We start from the raw sequence: 25,613 nt of genomic DNA on the forward strand, positions 1-25,613 counted from the left end.
GGCACCTTGCAAAGGACCATATTGACAGCTGGAAATACAAAATCAAAATGCATGGCTGAAATCGTGGTGCACACAGGAAGGCTTCACCTTTCTTGAACATTGGAGCACATTCTACAACAAGGACTATCTATACAGGTGGGATGGACTGCACTTAAACAGAAAGGGAACCAATCTACTCGGAGAAAGGATCCTTCAGGAGGTCCAGAAGCATTTAAACTAGAAAGGAAGGGGGGAGAAAACAAAAAAAACAGAAGGGAGACCACATCAAAACAAGGGCAACAACTCAGGTAAGACCACTATTAAATGTATTTATCTTAATGCTAGAAGTCTCAGAAACAAAATGTTAAAACTTGAAGCTACTGCACTAACAAGTAACTACGATGTGATAGGTGTTACAGAAACTTGGTTGTCTGAGAGTGATGGAGACGAATATAATATTAGTGGGTACACACTATACAGGAAAGACAGGCAGGACAGAAGAGGCGGAGGGGTAGCGCTATACATAAGAAACAGTCTTGAAGCCCAGGTGTTAAATCAGGACAAAGAAAACAATGCAGAATCAATATGGGTCAGAATAATGGACACAAATTCAAAGGGCATAATAATAGGAGCATGCTATAGACCGCCAAATTCAGACGCTGAGCAAAATAATCTGTTGTACAATGACATTCGAAATGCGTGTAGAAAAGGAGAAGCCATACTAATGGGGGATTTCAACTTCCCCCGTATAAAATGGGAAAACCCGATGGGGGGCACGACGGACGAAATTGAAATGGTGGAAATGACAAATGTCTGCTTCCTAACGGAATTTGTCAAGGCACCGACTAGAGGGGAGGCATGCCTTGATTTAGTCTTTTCAAATAATGAAGACAGAATAACTAAAACAGAGGTCAGAGAGCCATTGGCAAACTCAGACCACAACATGGTCTCATTTGAAATATTTTTTAAAACCCCAAAAGTAATGACTAAAGCTAAGGTTTACAATTTTAGAAAAGCAAACTACGAAGGTATGAAACAGAGACTAATAGAAGTAGATTGGAGTAAAATAGAGAAAACATCCACAGAAAAAGGGTGTCTGTCTTTTAAAAATGTAGTACTAGAGGCACAAAACAATTATATCCCAAAAGTAGACCAATCTAAATCTAAAACAAAATGGCCAAAATGGTTTAATAGATCAATTAAAAAAAATATATTCAGCGAAAAAAGGCACTTTACAGAGCGTTTAAAAGGGACCAAAAACAAAGCACACAGAAAGAGTACTTGGAACTGCAAACACAAGTCAAAAAGGAAGTTAGAAAGACCAAGAGAGAGATAGAAATCAATATTGCTAAGGGGGCTAAAACCAATTCCAAAATGTTTTTCCAACATTATAACAGCAAGAGAACATTCAAAGAGGAGGTTAAATGTCTAAGAGACACAAATGGCAAAATCATAGATGAAGAAAAAAAAATAGCAAATATATTAAATGATTACTTTTCACAGGTTTTTACAAAGGAGGACACGGACAACATGCCCCACATGTCGACCTGTTCCTATCCAGCTTTAGCATAACACAGGCAGAAGTGTTAAAGGGACTAGGAGCTCTTAAAATAAACAAATCCCCTGGGCCGGATGAGATCCTCCCAATAGTACTCAAAGAAATGAAAGAAGTTATTTACAAGCCGCTAACCAAGATCATGCAACAGTCTCTTGACACAGGGGTTGTACCGGCAGACTGGAAAATAGCAAACGTAATACCGATCCACAAAAAGGGAGACAAAACTGAACCAGGTAACTACAGACCAATAAGCCTGACTTCTATTATATGTAAACTTATGAAAACTATAATAAGATCCAAAATGGAAAATTACCTATATGGTAACAATATCCTGGGAGACAGCCAGCATGGTTTTAGGAAAGGGAGATCATGTCTAACTAACCTACTTGACTTTTTTGAGGATGCAACATTGAAAATGGATAACTGCAAAGCATACAACATGGTCTATTTAGATTTCCAGAAAGCTTTTGACAAAGTCCCGCATAAAAGATTAATTCTCAAACTGAACGCAGTAGGGATTCAAGGAAATGCATGCACATGGATTAGGGAGTGGTTAACATGTAGAAAACAGAAAGTACTGATTAGAGGAGAAACCTCGAAATGGAGTGAGGTAACCAGTGGTGTACCACAGGGATCAGTATTAGGTCCTCTGCTATTCCTAATCTACATTAATGATTTAGACTCTGATATAGTAAGCAAACTCGTTAAATTTGCAGACGACACAAAAATAGGAGGAGTGGCAGACACTGTTGAAGCAGCAAAGGTCATTCAAAATGATCTAGACAGCATTCAAAATTGGGCAGACACATGGCAAATGAAATTTAATAGAGAAAAGTGTAAAGTATTGCATGTGGGCAATAAAAATGTGCATTATAAATATCATATGGGAGATAGTGAAATTGAAGAAGGGAACTATGAAAAAGACCTAGGAGTTTATGTTGACTCAGAAATGTCTTCATCTAGACAATGTGGGGAAGCTATAAAAAAGGAAAATAGGAGGCACTTTTTTGCACAGAGAATTGTGAGGGTCTGGAACCAACTCCCCAGTAATGTTGTTGAAGCTGACACCCTGGGATCCTTCAAGAAGCTGCTTGATGAGATTCTGGGATCAATAAGCTACTAACAACCGAACGAGCAAGATGGGCTGAATGGCCTCCTCTCGTTTGTAAACTTTCTTATGTTCTTATGTTCTTAACTATTTTGTTTCTGTTTACAATAAAGAGTTGGGAAGGAGGAAGCACCAACACAAACGACTTGTTCTATGCTATCTTTCAGAGGCCTGTCGTTTCTTCAGATTACAGCATCCTGACATTAAGATCGGCTTCTCCAAATCTGCAGAGCTGAAACCAAAGGAGTGTGTATTGGCAGGCAGTAGCGGTACACATGCTGTGTGTGTCTGCACAGCACACCAGAATATAAAGCTGATGTTCATTTGTTCTAAACAAGTGCCAGTACAGAAGTGCCTTTGAATCACTATCGACATTTCTTGCCTTATCTCAGGAGTTCCCCACCAAACGTCAATTGCCACTTAGGAAAGTATGAAAATTGTCCATCACTTGAAGATTTCAGGAGTCATCTACAAATGCTCTTTCAAGATAGCCTGGTGGACTCAGTGGAGTATCGGAAGTGGGCTACAACTGACAGATCCACCCTTCAGACAATCAATGAACCTGCTGATCAGTTCATAGAGACTTTCACAAGCCATTTCCAACGTCTTTGTCGACATGATCTCATAGCAAAGATGCAGATTGCATATTATCAACAGCTGAGGGATGAACTCCTTCAAGAAAATGAATTCCTAGTTGTTGGTGATTTTGCAGAAAACTTGACTTTCGTCATGCAAGCTGAAGCACAATCACACCATTGGCACAACTCTAAGGCAACCATACATTCTTTTGTTTGCTATTGGCAAGACAAAGATGGGAATTCTCAGCACATCTCATATGTTGCAGTATCAGAATGCAAGACTCATGACACAGCCTCTGTTTATCTCTTTCAAAAGCATCTTTTTTTTGTGAACATTTTTTTATTGTTTTTAGACAATGCACTACAATACTATTCAATATAATAATAGTAATAGCAAACTATTTACAATGCTGGCTGGGACACAAAACCTATACAGAATTAAACCTATACAGAATTAAAGTAGGTCTCTGTGGCAATGTGCCCCCGCCCCTGTGTGCTTATTATGTGTTGTATGTTGCATGCGTGTGTTAATGTTGGTGTATAGATTGGTACACGGGATATAAACGGGTCTGTGTTTCACGTGTATTTAAAAAAGTGTAGATTTGTATTTAGGCACGAGGAGAGCACAAATCACTTCACGTGCTGGTTAAATGTAATATGTGAGCACGGGGTTGCACAGAATTAATTCACGTGCTGGGATTCAAGTGAATAATTAATTAGTAATTGAATCCCAGCACAACAGTATATATAGAGACACGTAGCACTCAGTCGGGGTTGGGTGTTCGAGAGTGGAGAACGGGTGTGGAGAAGGAGAAACTAGAAAGTGAAAGAAAGTGAAAGATCGTAAATATAAGTGTTTGTACTCACCGTGTTTGTTTGTCTCTCCGTGCACCGTTTGTTAAGTGTTTAGTACGTTTTGTTTGTCTATTTATTTTGGCGCAAGTGCCGTGTCCAGTGTTTTTGTCTGTTCAAACCTTTTATTTTCTGTTCTGTTATTAAATGATGAGCGAAAGCATTCGCTCAGCTTCACCAAACCCCAACTCTCTGTCTGTTTATTTCCTGCATCTGGTCTGACGCCACCCACTCCGGCCGTCTTTGTGACAGTCTCTCACAGCTGTGACAATTTCCGACCATGGTGACATAGATTTGTGCTTAGCACCGTGCAGCTTGGCTGTAGATCTTTCTAAACGTGCGATGGACTGGAGATGTAATAACCAGGTATGATATAATGGAAGGTCGGGATTGAACCAGGACTGTAGAATAGTTTTGTTTGCAGCGGTAAGAGAAGCTAGCAGGAGCCTACGATTAACTAAGGATAGACAGAGTTTGGAATCATCATTTAGTAGAAATAAAGTGGGTGTTGGTTTAATTTCAGTCTTCAATAATTTAGAAACAGTAATAGCCACACGTTCCCAAAAACTGCACACTGCTGAGCACTCCCAAAACATATCTAATGTAGTACCCACTTCACCTTTTTTACAAATGAAACAAAATGGGTCTGTTGATATTTTCATTTGAAAATGCTTGAGTGGAGTGGTGTAATGCTTGAGTGGAGTGGTGTGCTAAATTCTTTGAAGAGATAAAAGTATTTTCCCACCCTTTATCCCAATTAGGAGTGACACCATATTTACACAGTTCTCTATCCCAAATAGTTAAAACTGTCAGAGGTTTTAAAGTATGTTTTATAAAACGATCATATAGAAAATACACTAACCCTTTGGTCAAAGAAAACCACCCTACAATTGGATGGGAAGGTAACCCAGTGTCCAGAGGTATTCCACAAGCACGGACAGCCGAACGGAGCCGCAAGTACATAAAGTAGGATGAACCGGGTAGAGAGTAGGTGTCCTTAAGGTCCTGGAAACTGCGTAGGCCCTTATCATTAAAAATGTCATTCAAAGTGAATATGCCTTTGGATGACCAATCTGCATACTTAAATGGTTGCCCCCCAGTCATTAACAAGGGATTATTCCATATCGGAGAGCAGCTGTTAAATTTTGAAAAAACTCCAAGATTTCTTTTAGCCATTTTCCAGATCTTCAAGGAATTAACTATAATAGAACCTGCTCTAAGATTAAAGACCCTAGACTTATGCCCTGAAAAGGGAATATCTTGAAGCCTCAGTGGTGAAACCAGTAAGGCTTCAATTTTATGCCAAGGCACCAAAGATTCTGGGTTCAACCAAATCTGAAAGGCTCTTAACTGGAATGCCCAGTAATACAATTTAAAATTAGGAACCGCCAAACCACCAACCCCTTTAGGACGCTGTAAAACTGAGAATCGAATTCTTGGTCGTTTGCCTCTCCAGATAAATTTAGAAATGATGGAATCAACCTGTTTAAAGTAATTAATTGGTGGAGAAAGAGGCAACATGAAAAATAAGAAGTTAATGCGGGGCAGGATATTCATCTTGATAATTGAAATTTGACCATGTAAGGATAGAAGTAAGGGTGCCCATCTCTCTAAATCATTTTCAATTTTCTTTAATACATCTACAAAATTATCTTTAATAATCTGATTAAGCGTGGGTCGGATTTTAATACCTAAGTAAATGAAGCCGTTAACATTACATTGAATTGGGAAATTTTGGGGTAAGGAGAGGTTCTTAGCTTTTGTATTTAGAGGCATAAGAATAGATTTATTCCAATTTATCTTGTACCCTGATAAATTCCCATATTCCGTAAACAAATCCAGCATCTTTGTGATAGATTTAGAGACATCAGAAATAAATAGCAGGATGTCGTCTGCATATAATGAGATATGATGTTCAGAATCGTTAATACTAATGGGAGTAATATCTGAGCTTTGTCTTATAGCTTGGGCCAGCGGTTCTAACGATAAAGCAAATAATAAGGGCGACAAAGGACAGCCTTGCCAGGTGCCTCTTTCTAAAATAAAAGGTGAGGACCTATATAAGCCAGTTTGTACAGATGCTGTAGGAGTATTGTACAAAGTATCAATCATTTTAATAAATAATGAGCCAAAGCCAAATTTTTCTAAAACTAACCACAAAAAGGACCATTCAAGATGGTCAAAAGCCTTTTCAGCGTCAAGTAATGATTTCCATTACACGAGAGTAGATGTTAAAACTTCATGCTGATTTGAACTCGGCTCTCGCCAAGATAAGCACCAACTAAGACGTAGCTTTACAGTAAACTAATGTGATCCATATGTGTCTCCATCCATTTACGTTTCCTTCCATATGATGATGTAGATATCCTTCTGTCTGGTGTTAATGGCTGAAGTGTAATGCTGGCTCCAGGGATCAGCTTATTTTGCCTCCCTGGCGCATCAGCACACACGACGGCTGCGATGCTGGCTCCGGGGATCAACCAAAGTGCGGCCTCCCCAGCGCATCAGCATGACAACCGTCTGGATTGAGCTAAGTAGGGTACATCTCTGGGGTTTTCAAGTGGGCACCTTCCATCCTCAGTGTTTCGTCGACTAGCCCACGACACCTCAAGAGGGCTCGACGGTGATTCTGGCGTCCCAGCATCACCCCCCTCCGTCCCCCACTCAACTCAGCCCAGCTTACTTACCTGTCCCCAGCCAGAATCTTTCCGTCTCAACCACAGCCAGTTGCTGCTCCTCTCTGCTGCTTCAGATAAGTTCTTCACTGTGCGACGCAACTCTTGGCCACTGAATCCGACGTCTCTGAGAAACCGGGTTGTAGAGTGTGCCACAAATCCTCGACAACCCACTTCCACTGGGTAAACCCGAACTCTCCATCCTCGCTGTTCCGCTTCAGTGGCTAGTTGAGCATACCGCAGTTTCTTCCTCTCATACGCCTCATCTACAGCGTCCTCCCATGGCACTGTTAACTCTACCAGGTGAACAAGGCGTGCTGATCCAGACCACAAGACAATATCTGGTCGAAGGTTAGTGGTGGCAATCTCAGGTGGAAAAATAAGCCGTTAACCAACATCTGCCAGCATATTCCAGTCTCTAGCAGCTTCCAGTTGTCCTGGGCGAGGATTGGTTTTAACACCTTTTCTTGGTGGTTGCTCTCCTGGGCGGAGGAATGTTGTCTTTTGTGTGTAATGTTTTGATGGAACAGGTGGCAACTTATTGGTCATGTTACGCTTGTCTTCCAATGCTAAGGCCAAACATCGCAGCACCTGGTCATGGCGCCAAGTAAACCGTCCTTGGCTAAGAGCCACCTTACATCCTGTCAAAATGTGCCTTAATGTTGCAGGTGATGAACACAAAGGACATGAGGGATCCTCTCCTACCCAGAGGTTTAGGTTCTGTGGTGATGGGAGAACATCATATGTTGACCTGATGAGGAAACTGATCCTGCTCTGTTCCATTGACCATAGGTCTTGCCAGCCAATCTTGCGTTGTTCCACACTCTCCCATCTCATCCATTCTCCCTGTTTGGCCTGGGAAATGGCCTTTATACACCTCATCCTCTCCTCCTGCTTCTGCACCTCGTTGACTACCAGCTTCCTTCTTTGAGCTGGGGCCGCCTTGTGCCATGTAGGAGGAGTTGAACTGAAACCAAGACCCCCTCTTCCATGCTGAACTTGCCCCATGATATCACCAATTCGAAGGGCAGCCTTTGCATCTTCCACAGCTTTCTTTGCCGCCCACTTTCTTCCAGTTTTCAACACAGGTGCTGCCTCCCTTACGCATTTATCGCGTGACTCTACTAATGTCATTTCCAGTCTGACCTTGGCGCACTTAAACTCCTCGGTTAGAGCAGAGACTGGTAGCTGCAGTATTCCTTTACCATAAAGTCCCACTCTGCTGAGGCAGCGTGGAACTCCCAACCATTTCCTGATGTATGAACTGATTAAAGCTTCCAGCTTCTCTACTGTTGTCAAAGAAACCTCGTACACAGTCAGTGGCCACAGCAACCTCGGCAGTAGACCAAACTGAAAGCACCAGAGTTTTAGTTTACCTGGTAGTGCGCAGCTGTCTATGCTCTTCAACCCTTCCACTGCTTGTTGTCTAACTTCTCCCACACGAACTGTGTCCTTTAGATCCCCGTCGTACCATCTCCCAAGACTCTTCACTGGCTTCTCAGACACTGTTGGTATTGCCTCACCATTAATGAAGAATGTTTTATCTACTACTTTGCCTTTAATTATAGAGATGCTCCTTGATTTAGTGGGCTTGAATTGCATTCGTGCAGGCTACTGTTGTAGTCATGGTTGTCATGTCATCCATGTATGCTCGAATTGGTGGTAGTCGCATTCCAGAAGCCAAGCGCTCTCCTCCTACTACCCATTTTGATGCCCTAATGATTACTTCCATTGCCATGGTAAAAGCCAGTGGAGAAATGGTGCATCCTGCCATTATTCCAACCTCTAGGCATTGCCATGTAGTGCTGAATTCTGAAGTTGAAAAACTGAATTGCAAATCTCCAAAATAGGCTTTCACTAAATTTGTTATTGTCATCGGTACACTGAAAAAATCAAATGCTGCCCAAAGTAGTTCATGTGGCACTGAACCATATGCATTAGCCAAATCCAGGAATGTCACATGGAGCTCCTTCCTCTCCTTTTTAGCTGATTGAATTTGTTGCCAGATCACATTGATGTGTTCTAAGCAACCTGGGAAACCTGGAATGCCCGCTTTTTGTATTGAAGTGTCAATGAAGCAGTTCTTTAATAGGTAAGCTGACAATCTCTGAGCAATAATGCTGAAGAAAATCTTGCCTTCTACGTTTAATAGGGAAATGGGACGAAACTGACTGATGCTTGTAGAATCTTTTTCTTTAGGTATAAAGACTCCACCTGCTCGGCGCCATGCTCTTGGTACAACCTGTTTTTCCCATGCCACTTTCATCAATTTCCACAGAATTCGTAGAACTCCTGAAGCACTCTTGTACACTCTGTACGGAACTCCATTAGGCCCTGGAGATGATGAAGCCCTTGCTTTTTTCACAGCTTGCTCTATTTCTTTCCACTTAGGTGCACAGTCCTCCATTTGGTATTCTGGTGGATTGATAGGTGGGATGTCTGACGGAATTGACATAGGCTCCTGCCTTTTTGAATCTGTATGTGTTTCCTCCAAATATCTCTCCAGCTCAACCTTAGATGCTTTTAGTGTGCCATTCTTCTCACTGGTGAATAACTTCTTTACAAATTTGAATGGGTCTTTATAAAAGTTAGCTCTCGCACGCTCCTTCTTTTTGTAGCGTTTCCGTAGGCGCTCAGCTCTGCGCAATGTTGCAAGCTTATCTTTTATGACCCTTTGTAAGAGATTGAGTCCCTCCTTCTGACTTTGTTCTGCTCTTCTCCATTGGTTCCTCAGCTGTCTCCTTTCTCTAACTAAGCGTTCAATCTCCTGCTGCCGTCTAGACTTTCCAGGAATAGTTTGTACTTTTTCCTTCCTTTTTTCAACTCCAAACCTCTCACTTCCATATGCGTAGATGATGTCCCCAAATTTATCCAGCTTCTTTTCAACTGTTCCACTTAATCTTTCCAATGCAACGCAGAGATCTGTGTTTACTGTGTCCCATGCAGTTTTCTCACAAGCTCTTGGCCATTTAACTCCAGGCTTGTGCCCGTTGAGGTTCTTTTCTCTCTTATGCTGGTTTGTCTGACCGGGTTCACAAGGATCATTAGGTTCATCACTAACTGTGTCCATGCAAGTCCTCCTCACATCTATGACAGGGGTGCTGATATCCTGCGAACTGTGAAAGAATTGCGCACGAGTCAGGTTGACTCCCAGTATTGTCTAATATATGAAGTAGACGCCGTAAATTGTCTGAGTCAAGCCTGCCCTTCATAAAGTCTGTCTGATCATGACAGATTAAAGACCCTATATACGGTTCAAGCCTCAAGACCAGAGCCTTTGCATACAATTTAAGGTCTGAATTAATTAACAAGACCGGTCTATAGCTTGAGCAATCAAGGGGGTCTTTTCCTTTTTTCAGTAATAAAGAGATTAAGGATATCTTTTGGTCTCTATGAAAAGAACCCATGTCCATAGCATAATTAATAGATTTTAGTATTAGTGGCCCCACCAAATCCCATATTGTCAATAATAGTTCTGGAGGCAAACCATCTAAACCAGGAGACTTCCCTTTTTGCATAGAGTGTACAGCACGTTCCAGCTCCTCTAAAGTTGGTGGAGCCTCCAGCTGTTCACTCTGTTCCTTACTGAGTCTAGGTAACTTGAGATTATCCAGAAACTCTTTAACCCTGTCTGTGTTGGATTGATTATCAGACATATACAAAGCAGAATAAAAGTCCTTAAAAACACCATTAGTCTCTTCAGGATCAGATGTCAAGACACCATCAGAAGTTCTTATTGCGGTTATGCACGCTAAACGTTCATTATTCTTAAGTCTCAAGGCTAAAAGCCTACTAGGCCGATCTGCGTTTTCATAGTATAATTGTTTGCTTTTGTGTAATAAGAATTCTGCTCTAACTGAGGTCAAATCATTGAATTTATTTTTCAAAATTATTAGTTGTCTAGCTGTCTGTCAAATATTTACTTTTCTGCTCTTTTTCAGTATTTAGTATTTCTTTCTCTGATTGAACTATTTGTCTATTGCGAGAAGAATTTAAGTGAGAAGCAAATGCTGTACAGTTGCCTCTTAAAAAACATTTAGTTACTTCCCACAATATTTGTGGATTGTCAGTCGAGTTGGAGTTCAACTGGATAAATTCAATCAGACCAGAACGCAGCTGTTTAAGGAACTCCTCATTCTGTAGTAAATAAGTATTAAATCACCATCTATTAGCGTGAGACGATTTGGGTACAAGGCTGAAAGAATATAATATAGGGGCATGGTCTGAGATTAAAATCGGTAAAATATCAGTACCCAGCACAAACTGAAATATATCTGGAGAAACAAAAACGTAATTTAGCAGAGATATGATTTAAAAATTGGGGGTCAAAAGAATTGGGTGCATATACTGATACAAAGCAGAACTTAGAGTTATTCAATTCACACCGAACATAAGTAAAGCGTCCCTCCTCATCAGCACCTGTTCCATGAATATTAATATTTAACTTCCTATTAACCAGAATTAAAACTCCTTTAGACTTGGTAGACGCACATGAGTTAGCCAACACTCTATAATGCTTATTTTGAATTCTGTTAACATCAGAGGACCTAAAATGTGATTCTTGTAAAAGTGCTATGTCGACTTTCTTGCGGTGTAAGAAATCAAGGCATTTAGTTCTTTTTGCAGGAATATTCAGGCCACGCAGATTCCAAGACACAACTACTAGATCACACATTAAGGTGGTTTTAATACCAAGGCAGGCCACCCATCTCTCCCCAGTAAGAAAAGCACTTTTCTTAATAATATAAGAGACATAAGGATACACAAAATGTTCCAAAATATAAACTTGTCCAGCATCATCACTGTATAAAATCCCAGCACAGAAAAAAAGAACGACGGAACTATGATCATTAACGACAATAGCAAAAAAAACAACTAAGATTGCCAGCTGCTAAGGAGAAGTGTCCAAACTTGCTGACTAAAAAACAAAACGTTTACAAGACTTTGTGGGCAATAACGCCAAGATGTAAGTCCATCCCCGAGAGCAGGTCTCCTCTAAGAATAGCAAGGTTTACAAAAAAAAAAAAAATTGAATGGTGTATACAAAATGCACACATATACATATATACATATATATCTATATACACATACTGTATATACACACATACACATATATATACATACCTACATACATACACACACATACACATACATACACATACTGCATATAAAATAAAGGAGATTTATATTTCTAATAGTAAATAAATAAAAATACTAGCCTACATATCCAGGTACGTGCACGGATACGCAAGCATATACACCTACATTCGTATCAGTGTGATATTTTAAGTAACACTTAACACTATATATAACTTTACACCATACATGCAATGCACGCACACCCAGCTGCACAGAGCCATATATAATTACCGACATCTTGAAATGTGGTGTAGCAGGAAATTAAATATTAGGAAAAAATATATAATAATAATAATAATAATCATAATAATAATGAGTAATTGAAAGGATAATCTAAACCATCGACTGACCAAACTGGTAAAATCCAATTCAGCATTTAACTCAGAGAAAGATCCATTTCACTTGATTTCTGACAAAAAGTGATCAGCTTCATCAGGAGAATTACAGTAGTATACTCAACCGTTTCTCACAATTTTCAATTTGGCAGGGTAGATTAGGTAACTCGGGATTGATCTCTCTCTCTCTCTGTGCTTGCAAAAAAGCGACGGCGTCTGAGCCCTCGGAACCTTCTTTCAGCCCGGTGAGTCTAATATTTGATCGGCGATTCCGCTCTTCCATGGCTATCAATTTGCTTTGTAGTTCAGATAACTTGTCTTTGTACTCATGGAACTCCTGTCTGTCCGTTCTCTGAACCTGCTGCACGTTATCAACTCTCGCTTGTACGGCCTTCAGATTAGCAAACTGCTTGTCTACTTTCTCTTCCAATTGTAGTATCCGTTTATTAATATCATTCAGGTAATCTCGTATGCCCCTTACTTCTTGCAGTACTTCATTTAGGCTCTCCTGCATGCATTCTTTAATGGCTTTTTTAATTTTGGGATCTAGCCTCACAGGTGCAGCCTGGAGCTCGAGTTTATCATGTATGCCAGATGAGGAGATGGTATATTAGCATTTATAACCGCAGCCGATCTCTTCACTGGGGTCTCCATGATCCCAAAATAAACAAAAAATGCCTTTTATAAAATATTGAAGTGAAAAACTGGGAAACAAATGCTATCGGGGGTGGAGGTTGGTGTTTAAGCGTCCATCTTGGCGGCTTGCTCACCGGAAGTCCTCAAAAGCATCTTTTGAGGTTCTTGGAGAACAAATTTAGGAGGCGCTCAAGAAAAATCTATTACTTCTCTGACGGGTGTGCAGGACAATATAAAAACTGTAAAAATGTCCTCAACATTTGCCAGCACTTGGAAGATTTTGGCATGGAAGCAGAGTGGAACTTCTTTGCAACACCTCATGGCAATGGAATGGCAACAAACGCCAGTTTGCAGCGTCCATACCACGACCAGATCCAGACTCCACACCAATTGTATAGGTTTGAAAAAGACAACATTCCTGCACTTGAAGTAGAATACTTCAAGATAGCACAATGGCAAACGGAGCAAGATTTTCTGAAGCAAAGATTCCTCAAGGTAAGAACCATGCCTGGCACACGGCATCTCCACTTCTTTCAACCAGTTTCCAAAGCAAAAGTCCTTGCACGAGAGTTCTCCCAGTCAACAAAGCAAAGAGAAAAATCAATCACAGTCAAAGAGGTTGTCCTACCATTTGACCAAGTGAAAGAATATGTTACTGTTCAGTATGACAGTCACTGGTGGCTCGGGCTGGTGGTGTCTGCTGATCAGAAGAAACAGGAGGCTGAAATTAACTTCCTGCACCCGAATGGACCAGCACAATCTTTCCGTTTCTCACACCGTCCAGATCAATTTATTGTAGACATGGGGGATGTGCTGACATCAGTGGAGCCAACAATTGTAACAGGAAGGACATACACCCTGAGAGACAAGGAGATGCCAAAGCATCAAAAGCCTTGACAGAGTGGCAACGAAGGAAAAGGGCAACTTAAGCATAGGTGAGTGGTAAACTGTGTTGCATGCAGAATTATAAGGACAGAGACCTGAAAATGAAATATCTATATTTCTACCACTTCTAACAAAACATTTTCTTTTCCAGGCTCAGTGATTCATTGGATTTGAACAGTGGTAATTACAGCTCCTGGAGAAGCATCACTTAAAATACCAAACATGTGCTGACAGACGTACCACTGGTGGGGACAAAATTAAATGTGCACAATTCAGAATTGATTTATATTTAATTCACCTTTATTTGTTTGTTTCAGCCAATTGTGTAAATATGGAACCTTGGTTAATTTGTTAATATATTAATAGCTGTTACAGAAGCACCAGTTCACTGCAGCTTCAATTTAACAGGTGAGGAGAGTATACTCGATTGCAAATAAATATATTTGTTGTATAGGTGTGTAATCGCTTCACTTAGAAGATTCACCTGACATTCAACTCTGTGCTGTGTATCAACCAATGGCAGGCACAAAATGAAACTTGCAGGAAATGTAGATAAGGGTCTAGGCTACAATCTATCAAAAACTGACAAAAAAACACAGTTACACGATTTGACCTGGGTGAGGTCAAAGGTCACAGATACACACAACTTTTTTTTAATCTTGTATTTCACATCAATTGAATGGATGGTCCTATTTGAGAGCTTTAAATCGACACCAGCACCAGCTTTCTATGTCAATTCTGGAGGAAGTCATGACCATGTAAAGGTAGGGTGGGTGTCCAAATCAGGTCAAGCTTTGATGACCGGTATCTTATGAATGGGAGGTTCACTCAGGATTACAATTCACAGTGTAACCATGTGCAAAAGTTTACCACAATCAGAGGAGGTCAAGTGAAAAACGTCAGTTTTTTTTATTGATTTCATATGGAATGACCCTTTCCTTACAGTGCTAGGCAGGTCATTCCATAATTTAGGGGCTTTATTGATGTGTTTTTTTCTGAGTTTTGGGAATATGAAGTAACTCTGCATCCTGTGATCGGAGTGAGTGTCTAGGAACATATGGGGTTAAAAGATCATTTAATAAGATGGGGCAAGGCCATTTAAAGCCTTGTAGGCCTTCAAATCTAAACCGAACAGGAAGCCAGTGCAAAGATGCTAGCACAGGGGTAACGTGTTCTTGTCTCTTAGGTTAAAAGGTCAAAATAACTATTTTGTACAAGCTGCAGACAAGAAATAACATGACTATGTACCAGAGAAAAGGGCATTACAGTAATCAATCCTTGAAGATACAAAAGCATGCATCAGTTTCTCAGCATCTGGTCAGGAAAGAATACTTTTCAATTTGGCGATATTTCTTTGATGAAAGAAAGAGATTTTGGTAACATTTCTAATGTGCAGTTCAAAAAAAGATCTGGGTCAAAGGTCACTCCTAAGTAGGTCTGTCAAACGATTAAAAAAATGTACCTTGGTTTTAATCGCATATTTAATTGATACAATTACTGCATCCATCTCAAACATGGCAAACCAGGGTAAACTGGTCCTACTTGTATGATACATAATAAAGATCAAATGGTTGCTCTTTCTGTTAAAAGACAAACCTTAAATGAGACAGGGAGACTACGTAATGATACCGACTATAAAATCCACTTACTCTTCATTCAAGAACCACTTGGTGAACTCCAGTGAAGTGTGTTGTGTGGTCTTGTACCACGACACAAATGATACATACCGCTATTCCGATACGATGTATCATGTACCTAAAGTATTCATCAATACACAATGAATCATTACACCCCTTTTCAAAACATAACTTACCTTTAAACCCCTCTTCATCCACAATAATGGTATAGTCCTCCGGTGTTTCTGTCAGAGTGAAGAATTTACACCTATGAGAACGGGAGAGAGTTTTTACAAAAGCTATCGCTAAGTATTTATCAACTTTCAGCAAAAATGTGGCCCACTCAAGCATTTGTAAATACTGATTTACACCAAGAAGATCGATGCCACTATTATTAATTTCTTAGCAGACACCCTTATCCAGGGCGACAATTGTTACAAGATATCACATTATTTTTACATACAATTACCCATTTATACAGTTGGGTTTTTACTGGAGCAATCTAGGTAAAGTACCTTGCTCAAGGGTACAGCAGCAGTGTCCACCACCTGGGATTGAACCCACGACCCTCCGGTCAAGAGTCCAGAGCCCTAACCACTACTCCACACTGCTGCCTAATGTGCTGAAACAACCTAATGTGCTGCTAGGGTGCAATTTTAGAGTTAGTCAGGGATAATGTAGCTGCCCCTCCCAGTATACCCTGATGGCATTTGAGCACGAAAATAAGGAAGTTATAATCCCACCCACCCAGAACCGCCAAAGCCGTCAGTTTGACTGCCTTTTACAATACATGTTTTTATTTTGAATATAACCTACAATAGTCTATTTTATTTTTAAATACACGCCTGTTGTTATCTCTACTGGACCTGGCAGCCATCAATTCCTTTGTTTTGTACAAGGAATGCCCTGGGTAAAATATCAGTAGGAGAGATTTCATCTTGAAGCTAGCCACAGCGCTTCAGCAGAAACATTTTGATCAGCTCAACCTGGACTCTGTGCTGCACCGAGTGACACACACGCAAGAGAAAACATGTTACTTTCGTTTTAAGTTTTGTACGTACATATACCTGTTTACACACTAGTTTCTTTTGAAATGTTTATTTTATTATAGTTTTTCATTTTTTGAAGCACTGCTTTATATGTGTTTATAAGTTAGAAAATAAACTTATGTTTAATTTAAATACGGCGTTTCGGCTTTGAAGATGTTTGATATGATGTGCTTGAATAAAACTTTGGAGTTGTATCCAATAGTTTGTCTTTCATTTTAATATTGATGTTGTTTAAAATGTACTGTGATAATGGCTGCCGGCAGTGGTTTTAGGTATGAGTATAACCGCGGCAGTTCTAGTGTTAAACTCATTCCATTGAAAGCCAGAATAACAACAATTAAAAAAAAAACACTGACTACTGTATCTTCATAGGACACAAGCTATGACTAATGTGCATAACATATACTGTATGATTTTTCACACCCTGATTACAAAGCGAAATCTGTGCCATTAACAAATACAAAATGAACAGGACTGTATAATAGTTTGACTCAGAGTAGTGAACCATTATAGTTGGTCGTGTACAAGTACGGTATCAGTAGTATAAATACATATTTACATTAATAAGGACACTGCAGATCGTTTCAGATTTTTGGTGGATTAATCGTCTCCTGTACGCTTAAAAAGGGTGCGAGTTCTGTGGGGTATTTATACTTGCAAGCACTTTTTACACAGCCTGCTACATTGATTTTAGTAAAATAACTATAACTCCTCCCGTTTGAACAACCTTGTGTGAACAATCAGTTAACATCAGAGCATAACTCCAAACCACGTGCAGTTTAGCAGCGCTCTGACAAAACGCATGACTGTCTTTAAAGCCTCTTTAAATCCAGAGTTCCCTGCTTTTTTGTTTAATGCATTTTCTGCTTTCTTTCGCCACCTGTTGGATAGACTAATGAAGCGCAGATAATTCAATGCTGTCAGAAAAAAAAAGGATTTCAAACCTGCAACATTTTTGCTTTATCTCATGACAGGTGAATAGCTGGCTTTGGCTACCACTGTATGTACAAACTGAACACAGTTACAATGCTTCTGTGCATAAACATATCACTCCTGGGAAAATATTCAAATATTCAAACATGCCTGAAATGTAATCCAAGATGACCATGTTTATATTACATATAACAGTATTTATAAATGACTATCAAAAAAGATGCAAAGGAAACCAATGCATACATGATTCAATAACACCCATCCCATTCAACTGCACAGAAGAGGGCTTCTCACCTTTCTGCAGTATGTCATTTGATTAATTTTACTCCTGAGAGTACAAATTATAGAATATTCGTTACAATTCTGAAAGACTATCTGAGCATGAAAATATTTTTTTAAGGCTTGGTATATTCTTTAGGAGGAGGTAAACGAACTGGAAAGACAACAAGGCATTGATTCTTATGATGTAGAAGGCACAGAAGGGTTAACTATTGGCTCATTCTAGCTCAAGTCTATGGAATTGTTGAAATAAACCATGGACACTGATTCCAGGGAGAAATCTAGGTCTTTCAAGTGGCTCACGTGAGGCCCCTACCCTAGGTTAAAACTCAGCTGTGTTTCAAAATGTACTATAGCAATGCCCAAACAAACTGGACTTAAAGTAAGCATGGGCTTGAAACCTGATACAGTCTCCTGTATGAATCAAATATGCTTTAACAAATCATGTATTTCTCTATGCAAATAAACCGTGTTGTTGTATTGCTCTTGGAGGGCACCGCATTGTGATTGAACCATTCATTTATATAGGAGGTGGGTCAGCGATATTCTGTTTAATTTAGTCAGCCATGGCGGGACCACAGTGACAAAGAGTACAAATCCCTACTCCCTGATAGTGGCCCGCTCTGCACTCTGAGGGTAAGGTTTAGGAATAAAGGAGTGGTTGCTTTTTGTGTTCGGGCTTCACAACTGAGGAACTCTGCCGATCATGTCGTAGGTTAGCCCACAGTGGCTACTTTTAAATCAAGGCTTAAGGCTTATGTCATGGTTATTTTAACTGTTTTATTATTATTATTATTATTATTATTATTATTATTATTATTATTATTATTTTCATTTTATGAGTATTTTTGTCCTCTGTTAGTGTTTAATAATAGCTGCCTGTTATTTTAACTTGTGTGAAATGCCTTAAACCTCACGGCATGAAAGGCACTCTATAAACACATTATTATTATTATTATTATTATTATTATTATTATTATTATTATTATTATTATTAATAATAATAATAATAATAATAATAATAATAATAATAATAAATTATAAAACCTGACGTAAATCCTTATAGCGTAGTCAGCATTCCATTAATAAACCCCAACTGTTTTGACACCCATTACTAGCGTGTTTATTTAGCAAAACACAGTCCCTTTTTTAAAACAAGCAAACAAATGACATGCATTCTGTATTTAAATATTCTTCGCGTTTCCAAAAATGAACACTGGGGGCCGGTATTTCAAAGCCCCGCCCCCTCATAAAACACATTAAGAAGCATTTTTATTGCATATCAGCAACATAGAGAACGAAGTTATTAATTATTCGCACTGTTGACACTGTATCCGGGAACTTGTGACAAATTCGACTTTAGTAACTCTATTTGCAAATCACTTGGTTCGCATTTAATCGCTGCATTTTTTGATGTTTTTCAATGTTCTGCTTACCTTGTTTTGGAGGGCAGGAAGGCGAGTTTGATTAATCCGTGTGTGAAAAACTGGATCCCTTCTTTTGCTATGCTAGCTACTTTTAAACTGTGCTCTAAAATATGCAGCTCCATCTTTTACGTCTTCTCATTTGCATATATCTAAAATCCTGGATATCAATTTTTAATGTATTTATATTATATTTGTATTTATATTGCTAAAATAAAGCTTTGAAAAGCTAGTGACTGGAGTGAAAAAAAAGTTCTCGGTTAAGGGAGAAACGGAAAGAGCAGTAACAAGTGGAGAAAAAGAAAAAGCGGAGTTAGGAAAATAGCAAAGAAAAAAGAGAAAGAGAGAGAGACAGTCCCCGTGTTTTCTCTGCTGAGAGAGTTGGAATAGTCCAGCAGCTGGGTACAGTGTACAAACAACATGTCATTCAAACCCAGGGAGGGCGGTCCAAGTATGGTCTCATACACTGATGCATGATGGGACTTGTAGTTTTTTTTAAAAAATCTCTGTCTATCCTACATGTAGTTTAACAACAATCTGTTATAATCGTGTTAGTGGTGATGGTGAACAATACAAAAGTACACTTACCTGTAATTTATTGATGTTTGTTACAGCCAAAAACAAATATTATATTCTCTTACATTGTACTTACAGTAAAGGGGTTGTAGCTAACAAAATAATTCCCTAAATCTTACCTGTTGTCACTTCCATTCGTTACAGGCCTCAATTGTACAGTTTTGAAAGACACCCATGTTATAGTAACCATGTGTTGTTATTTAAAATGTGACAGCTGGTACTATACTAGGTTCATTACATACTTCTGCAAGCTATTCTTTCAAATGGTGTTGTACTTCATTGGTAATTTCTCCAATCATTGAATTGCTTCTTTCCTGTCAGTAACCCACCAGACATGCTGTCAGCCAGCAGCATGACCCAGAAGACACTGCTGAGGTGAAATGATCCAGGAAGTGCAAGTGTAACACATTTCCTCAGAGTAAAGCATGGTAATTAAGAGCTTTCTTTAACCTAATGTATCAAATATCAAGTTTTAAAATGAAAATACATGTTTGTTATACTGATAATGGGGATTGCTGCTTAAATGGGATACAGCTCTGGGAGACGGTTTTCTCCAATGCTATTTATGTCGTTTAATTGAGACGTCACTTTGTTTAATTGGGATACAGTATTTTCAAATGATGAATGGAGATTGCTTTTCAGAGCGGTGCAGTGAGTCTGTGATTACGCTGTGACTTGTGTAATTGTGTAAACCAGTGGTTTTTGCCTCGTCTCGCGGCTGTCATCATGGCTGAGAAGTGAAAACGAGTTGATTTGTCTCTGGCTCAGAAGTTTGAACTGCTGAAGGAACTGGAGTCTCCTGTGGTTTCTCAGGCTGCTGTGGCAAAGAAATTATGACATTGAAATTGCTGGCAAACTTACCAGTGCTGAGCTTTTGGAGGCTGCAAATGACAGGAAGCATGTCAAAGTTAAAACATCAGGGTGAGATTCTGATTCTGATGATGACAGTGCACCATCACCTCTCACCTTAGCCCAGAAGTTGCAAACGGTGGACCATCTTAGACAAATCATGCAGAACATTGAATGCATGCTGTGCTGCCCCTTCTGAGGACAGGGGAAGACAAAGTTCATAAGAACATAAGAAAGGTTACAAACAAGAGGAGGCCATTTGGCCCATCTTGCTCGTTTGGTTGTTAGTAGCTTATTGATCCCAGAATCTCATCAAGTAGCTTCTTGAAGGATCCCAGGGGGTCAGCTTCAACAACATTACTGGGGAGTTGGTTCCAGACTCCCACAATTCTCTGAAGCAGCTGAGTCACGGAAACAGCGCACAACTGACTCTTATTTCAAATGACGCATTTAACATTTCCAGGTACTGGAAGCAAGTGTGGCAGCAAGTGTGGAGTAGTGGTTAGGGCTCTGGACTCTTGACCGGAGGGTCGTGGGTTCAATCCCAAGTGGGGACACTGCTGCTGTGCCCTTGAGCAAGGTACTTTACCTAGATTGCTCCAGTAAAAACCCAACTGTATAAATGGGTAATTGTATGTAAAAATAATGTGTAAAAAATAATGTAATTGTATGTAAAAATAATGTGATATCTTGTAACAATTGTAAGTCGCCCTGGATAAGGGTGTCTGCTAAGAAATAAATAATAATAATAATACTGCAGTACTGTTTATATTCATGAGAAATAAAAAAATACTTCTCCTCTCTTGTGCATGTTGTAAATGATGAATATAAGTGTGACTAGGGTCCTTTTAAATGCCTCTCAGTTAATTGGGACAGCCGGTCATTCAGGATATTTTTCCTTCTGTCGAGGTGTCCCTATTAAGCGGTGCTGACTGTAATACGTTTATTTCATAACTGCACACAGGTGCTAATGGAAGACCAAAACACGTTACATTCAATTATTTGAATCAATTTACACTTTTATATATTTAACAGAGGGTGCAAATATCCTTAGGGAATGTAAACAAACTAGATAACCAACAAGGTGAAGATTGTGTAGAAGAACAACGCACAGGAGGGTGAACAATGTAGGCACCTTCAGCAGCTTCTCGTCATGTTCTTTTCCCCTCTATATGGTGTTTGCCATCATTCTGAATGGTTCTGGGTTTTGCTGTCCAATACTGAGCTCTTATCATTTCATCTTCAAATCCACTTGAACCTGCTTTGAGCTTCTCTGGAGAAGAGCTGGCACTTAACAGCCTTCCTTCCAAATCACCTGACACTATGAACTTTCAGCTTCTGAGCCCCTCTTACTCTGCATGTATAGAGAACAATAAGAACATACCAGCATTTATTTATTTTTACTATTTTTTTCTTTTCTTTCTTTTTTTTAAATATAGTCGTTGCCAATTTTTACCCCAGTTTTCTCCCCAATTTGGAATCACCAATTGAGTTATTATTAATCCCCCGTTCACCACTGCAACCCCCGGCGACTCGGGAAATGAAGGCTGAAACACGTGTCCCCCTAAACGTCTTCCTGCCAAGCTGTCATTTTTTGCACTGCAGATCCACAGAGAAGCCAGCAGACCCATAGTGCCGGAGGACAACACAGATCTGAATGGCTCCACTGCCCTATCAGCCACAGGGGTCGCTGCTGTGCAGTGAACTGTGGATTGCCCTGCCGACCTAAGCCCTCCCTACCCAGGCGGTGCTCGGCCAATTGTGCGCCGCCCACTGGGAACCCCCAGTCATGGTCGGCAATGGCATAGCCTGGATTCAAATTTGTGATCTCCAGGCTATAAGGCGCATCCTGCACTCCACGTGGAGCATCTTTACTGGATGCACCACTCGGGAGCCTTGCATGCATTTTCATCTTGTCTGTCACTATCTTCTTTTCTTTTGGAATTGGAAATGGAATACTGTTTGAATGTACCTGAAGTTTATAGATAAGCTTCAAGTTCATGTTTGTGGATGTTGTTTTTCACTTTGATAGAAGCCGTGATCTGGATTATAGAGCCGGTGTAGTGTTAGAAAGTGTTACATTGTCAGAATGTGGTATGTGTACCACAACTTGTAATAGCAGAAAGTGGTACGATGTCAGATTGCACTGTTGTGCACTGTTATATTTTGGTAAATGTGCAATCAATTGTGATCTGATGGGTGTTTTCCTTTTGTCTAAAGAGGTACATTTACCATTAATTATACTTTATTTTTTGCAAACTTAAACTGGCAACAGACAATTAATTTCTTTAAAATGAAAAACAATTCACGAGAAGTCCACTGCAAAGTTGCACAAGTAAATAAAAATGTACAAGAACCAATGTATTGGATATGATAAATATTTATCATATGCTATTTTCTCAATGGTGGAAAATATGATAAATTACATTAAAAATGACGTAAAAGACTAGAAAATCTGAGAAATTCAATTTAAAAAATGTAGAAGACTAAAAACAGCATAACCTACCATATTTGAATGGGTGCTTCCCTGGTTTCAGTCTGGGAAGGCAGAGAAGTCCGCGGATCCTGGTCGGACCACTGGACGTCCCTGCATATAAACATGCTGGAGCTGCAGGCGGTCTCCCTTGCTCTCCACCATTTCCTCCCAGTGCTATGAGGTACACATGTGTTGGTATGGACGGACAACGTAACAGTGATGGCATATGTCAACCACCAGGATGGCCTACGATCCCCGAGGTTGCATCGCATGGCCTTCAGGCTTTTGATGTGGGCTCAGAGGAACTTGCTGTCCCTGCGAGTGACGCACATTCCCGGAGCGGTGAACTGGGCAGCGGACCTCCTCTTGAGGGAGGATCCCCTTTCATCAGAGTGGCGACTCCACCCTCAGGTAGTGGAGCGCATTTGGGAACGATTCGCAGGTCGATCTCTTTGCCTTGGTGGAGACGACACACTGCCCCCTGTGGTATTCCCTCCATCGCTTAGGCGGTCCACTCACGAATGGCCCAAAACGTTTTTGTATGCTTTCCCGCCAATACCGCTGCTCCCGGCCTTTCTCGAAAAAATCTGGTTAGAGGAGGCGTCAGTTCTCCTAATGGCCCCCAGTTGGCCAAGGATAATCTGGTTCTCGACCCTCTGCGCATGGATCTCCTGAGTCAGACGAGAGGCACTGTTTGGCACCTGGAACCGGGCAGGTTCCGGCTATGGGTCTGGCCCATGAAAGGGACCGCTGGTTAGCCCTAGGGCTATTAGATGCGGTTGTGGGTACTTTGCAGAACGCTAGGGCAGACTCCACTAGGTCTTTGTACACCTACAAGTGGAGGTATTTTCAAGCTTGGTGTCATGACCCAATCTCTTGCCCTATGCCGGTTATCTTACAGTTTCTGCATGAACTGCTTGATGCTGGTAGGTCACCTTCCACTTTGAAGGTGTATTTAGCGGCTATTTCTGATTCGGTGTCTCCAGGTGCGCATTTCTTGGCTACCCGATTTCTTAAAGATACTCTGCGATTACGCCCTCCCAGGAGACTGTTCTCCCCGAATGGAGCCTTGATATTGTACTGGAGGTTTTCACAAAGGCCCCGTTTGAGCCCATATACTCTATAGAGTTGAAGCATCTGTCTATGAAGACAGCCTTCCTCGTGGCTATCACCTCCGCTAAGCGGGTCAGTGAGCTGCAGACGCTGTCTGTGCACAGCTCCTGCATGCGCATTTGGGAGGATGGCAGCAGGGTGTCTCTGCGCACCAACACTGCTTTCCTCTCTAAGGTGATCACAGCCTTCCACATTAATCAGTCTGTGGAACTGGAGTCCTTCCATCCACCCCTGTTAGCTTCTACGGAGGATGAGAGATTGAGATTGGTCCCTCATATGCTGCCGTTCCTTCTCCCTTGCAATGGCTCTAGTATACATTATCCCATACATAATGTCTTTGGTGGTCGTCTTTGAATTGAAAATTGAATTGAATTGAATGTTAGGTTACTTACCGTAACCCTGGTTTTAATCCCTCTGTGGACGGGACCGAGAGCGTCATCCCAGGAAGGGGCCTATCGGCAACTCTGGTATAGAGAGCTCAGCAATTACCTACCCAATGGGCAGGCATATCCTATACATAATGTTGTTGGTGGTCGTCTCTTTTAGGGAACCAGGGTTACGGTAAGTAACCTAATGTTTTATTAATGTATTTCTACAGTGCTTAAAAATCTTACAACACAGTTTAAAGTAGTAAAGACAAATAAGTATTTACTTGTTTACCATGCTGACATAATTTACTTCTTATAGAACTTAATGCAAAAGATGAAAAGCAAACTTGGTCTGCAATAGTTGCAGATGGGTTTGTGGGTGTTTACCAGTTGGATTTGTGTTGGAGGTGTTTACGCTGCAACCTAACTCGCTTCCAATTTCTTATTCTTATTCTTACTATGATTGGCTGCAAAGACAACAGGGCTAACCAGTGATTGGATAATGTTTTGTTGGGTGGGTTTTTATTGTTAGTAACTGTAATATGATTTGCACAATAGAAAATAAAAAAGGACTTGTCGTTAATATCTCAGGTCACGGAGCCCAAACGTTCGACTCTGCGTCATACAAATTGTTTTACCCAAAAAGCAAGACAAATAGTTTACTGGGTGAATTATCACTGCTAACACAGTGCAGGTGTATTTAATTACCAAGTCAGTTGTAAATATGTTTTTATAGAAATTACATTACAAGACAGGTACTTCACAGGATATTATTGTTAAAAACCTGTCCCACTAAACACAATACATAAAATAGGCTAAAATCAGGGACGTTTCTCTACAGTGAGGAATGAAAACTAAAATAAACAAACAAAGCCCTACTCTACAGAACGCCAGGCTGTCGGGGATTACACCGTATACCAAGCCTGTGTGTCACTTTACAAGCAGCTGGTCACAGTAAACTTGCTTAGTTTTGAACAGTACATTTCACTAGTCACTTCCTTTAAATAATCACTGCCAACAACCAGCTACAGCTGTAGCTAAATTACCAAATATTATATCCAAATCGGTTTACTCACGCCCTCTCATAATTCTGAGAATACTTTGACAACTACTCGTAGATCTCACAAAGGCTGGTTTACAATCGTACACTTGCAAAATTATAACAGCCGTCAGATTCTTTTTTGA

The 25,613-nt window shown here is 40.3% G+C and overlaps 1 protein-coding gene across 1 annotated transcript in view; it reads right to left on the bottom strand.

Annotated features, from left to right (window-relative positions):
• LOC117430784 (cytosolic arginine sensor for mTORC1 subunit 2) overlaps positions 1-19,474 on the bottom strand; it is a 68,306-nt gene extending 48,832 nt beyond the window's left edge. The window contains exons 1-2 of the mRNA XM_034051258.2: positions 19,059-19,474; positions 15,559-15,629 (exon numbers count right to left, since the gene is read on the bottom strand). Of these exons, the coding sequence (XP_033907149.1) occupies positions 15,559-15,629; positions 19,059-19,171 (184 nt within the window). The 5' untranslated portion in view covers positions 19,172-19,474. The remainder of the gene's footprint in view (positions 1-15,558; positions 15,630-19,058) is intronic.
• Positions 19,475-25,613: the final 6,139 nt, after the last annotated feature.

Source organism: Acipenser ruthenus, chromosome 26 (assembly GCF_902713425.1).
Source record: "Acipenser ruthenus chromosome 26, fAciRut3.2 maternal haplotype, whole genome shotgun sequence".
Lineage (NCBI taxonomy): Eukaryota > Metazoa > Chordata > Actinopteri > Acipenseriformes > Acipenseridae > Acipenser > Acipenser ruthenus.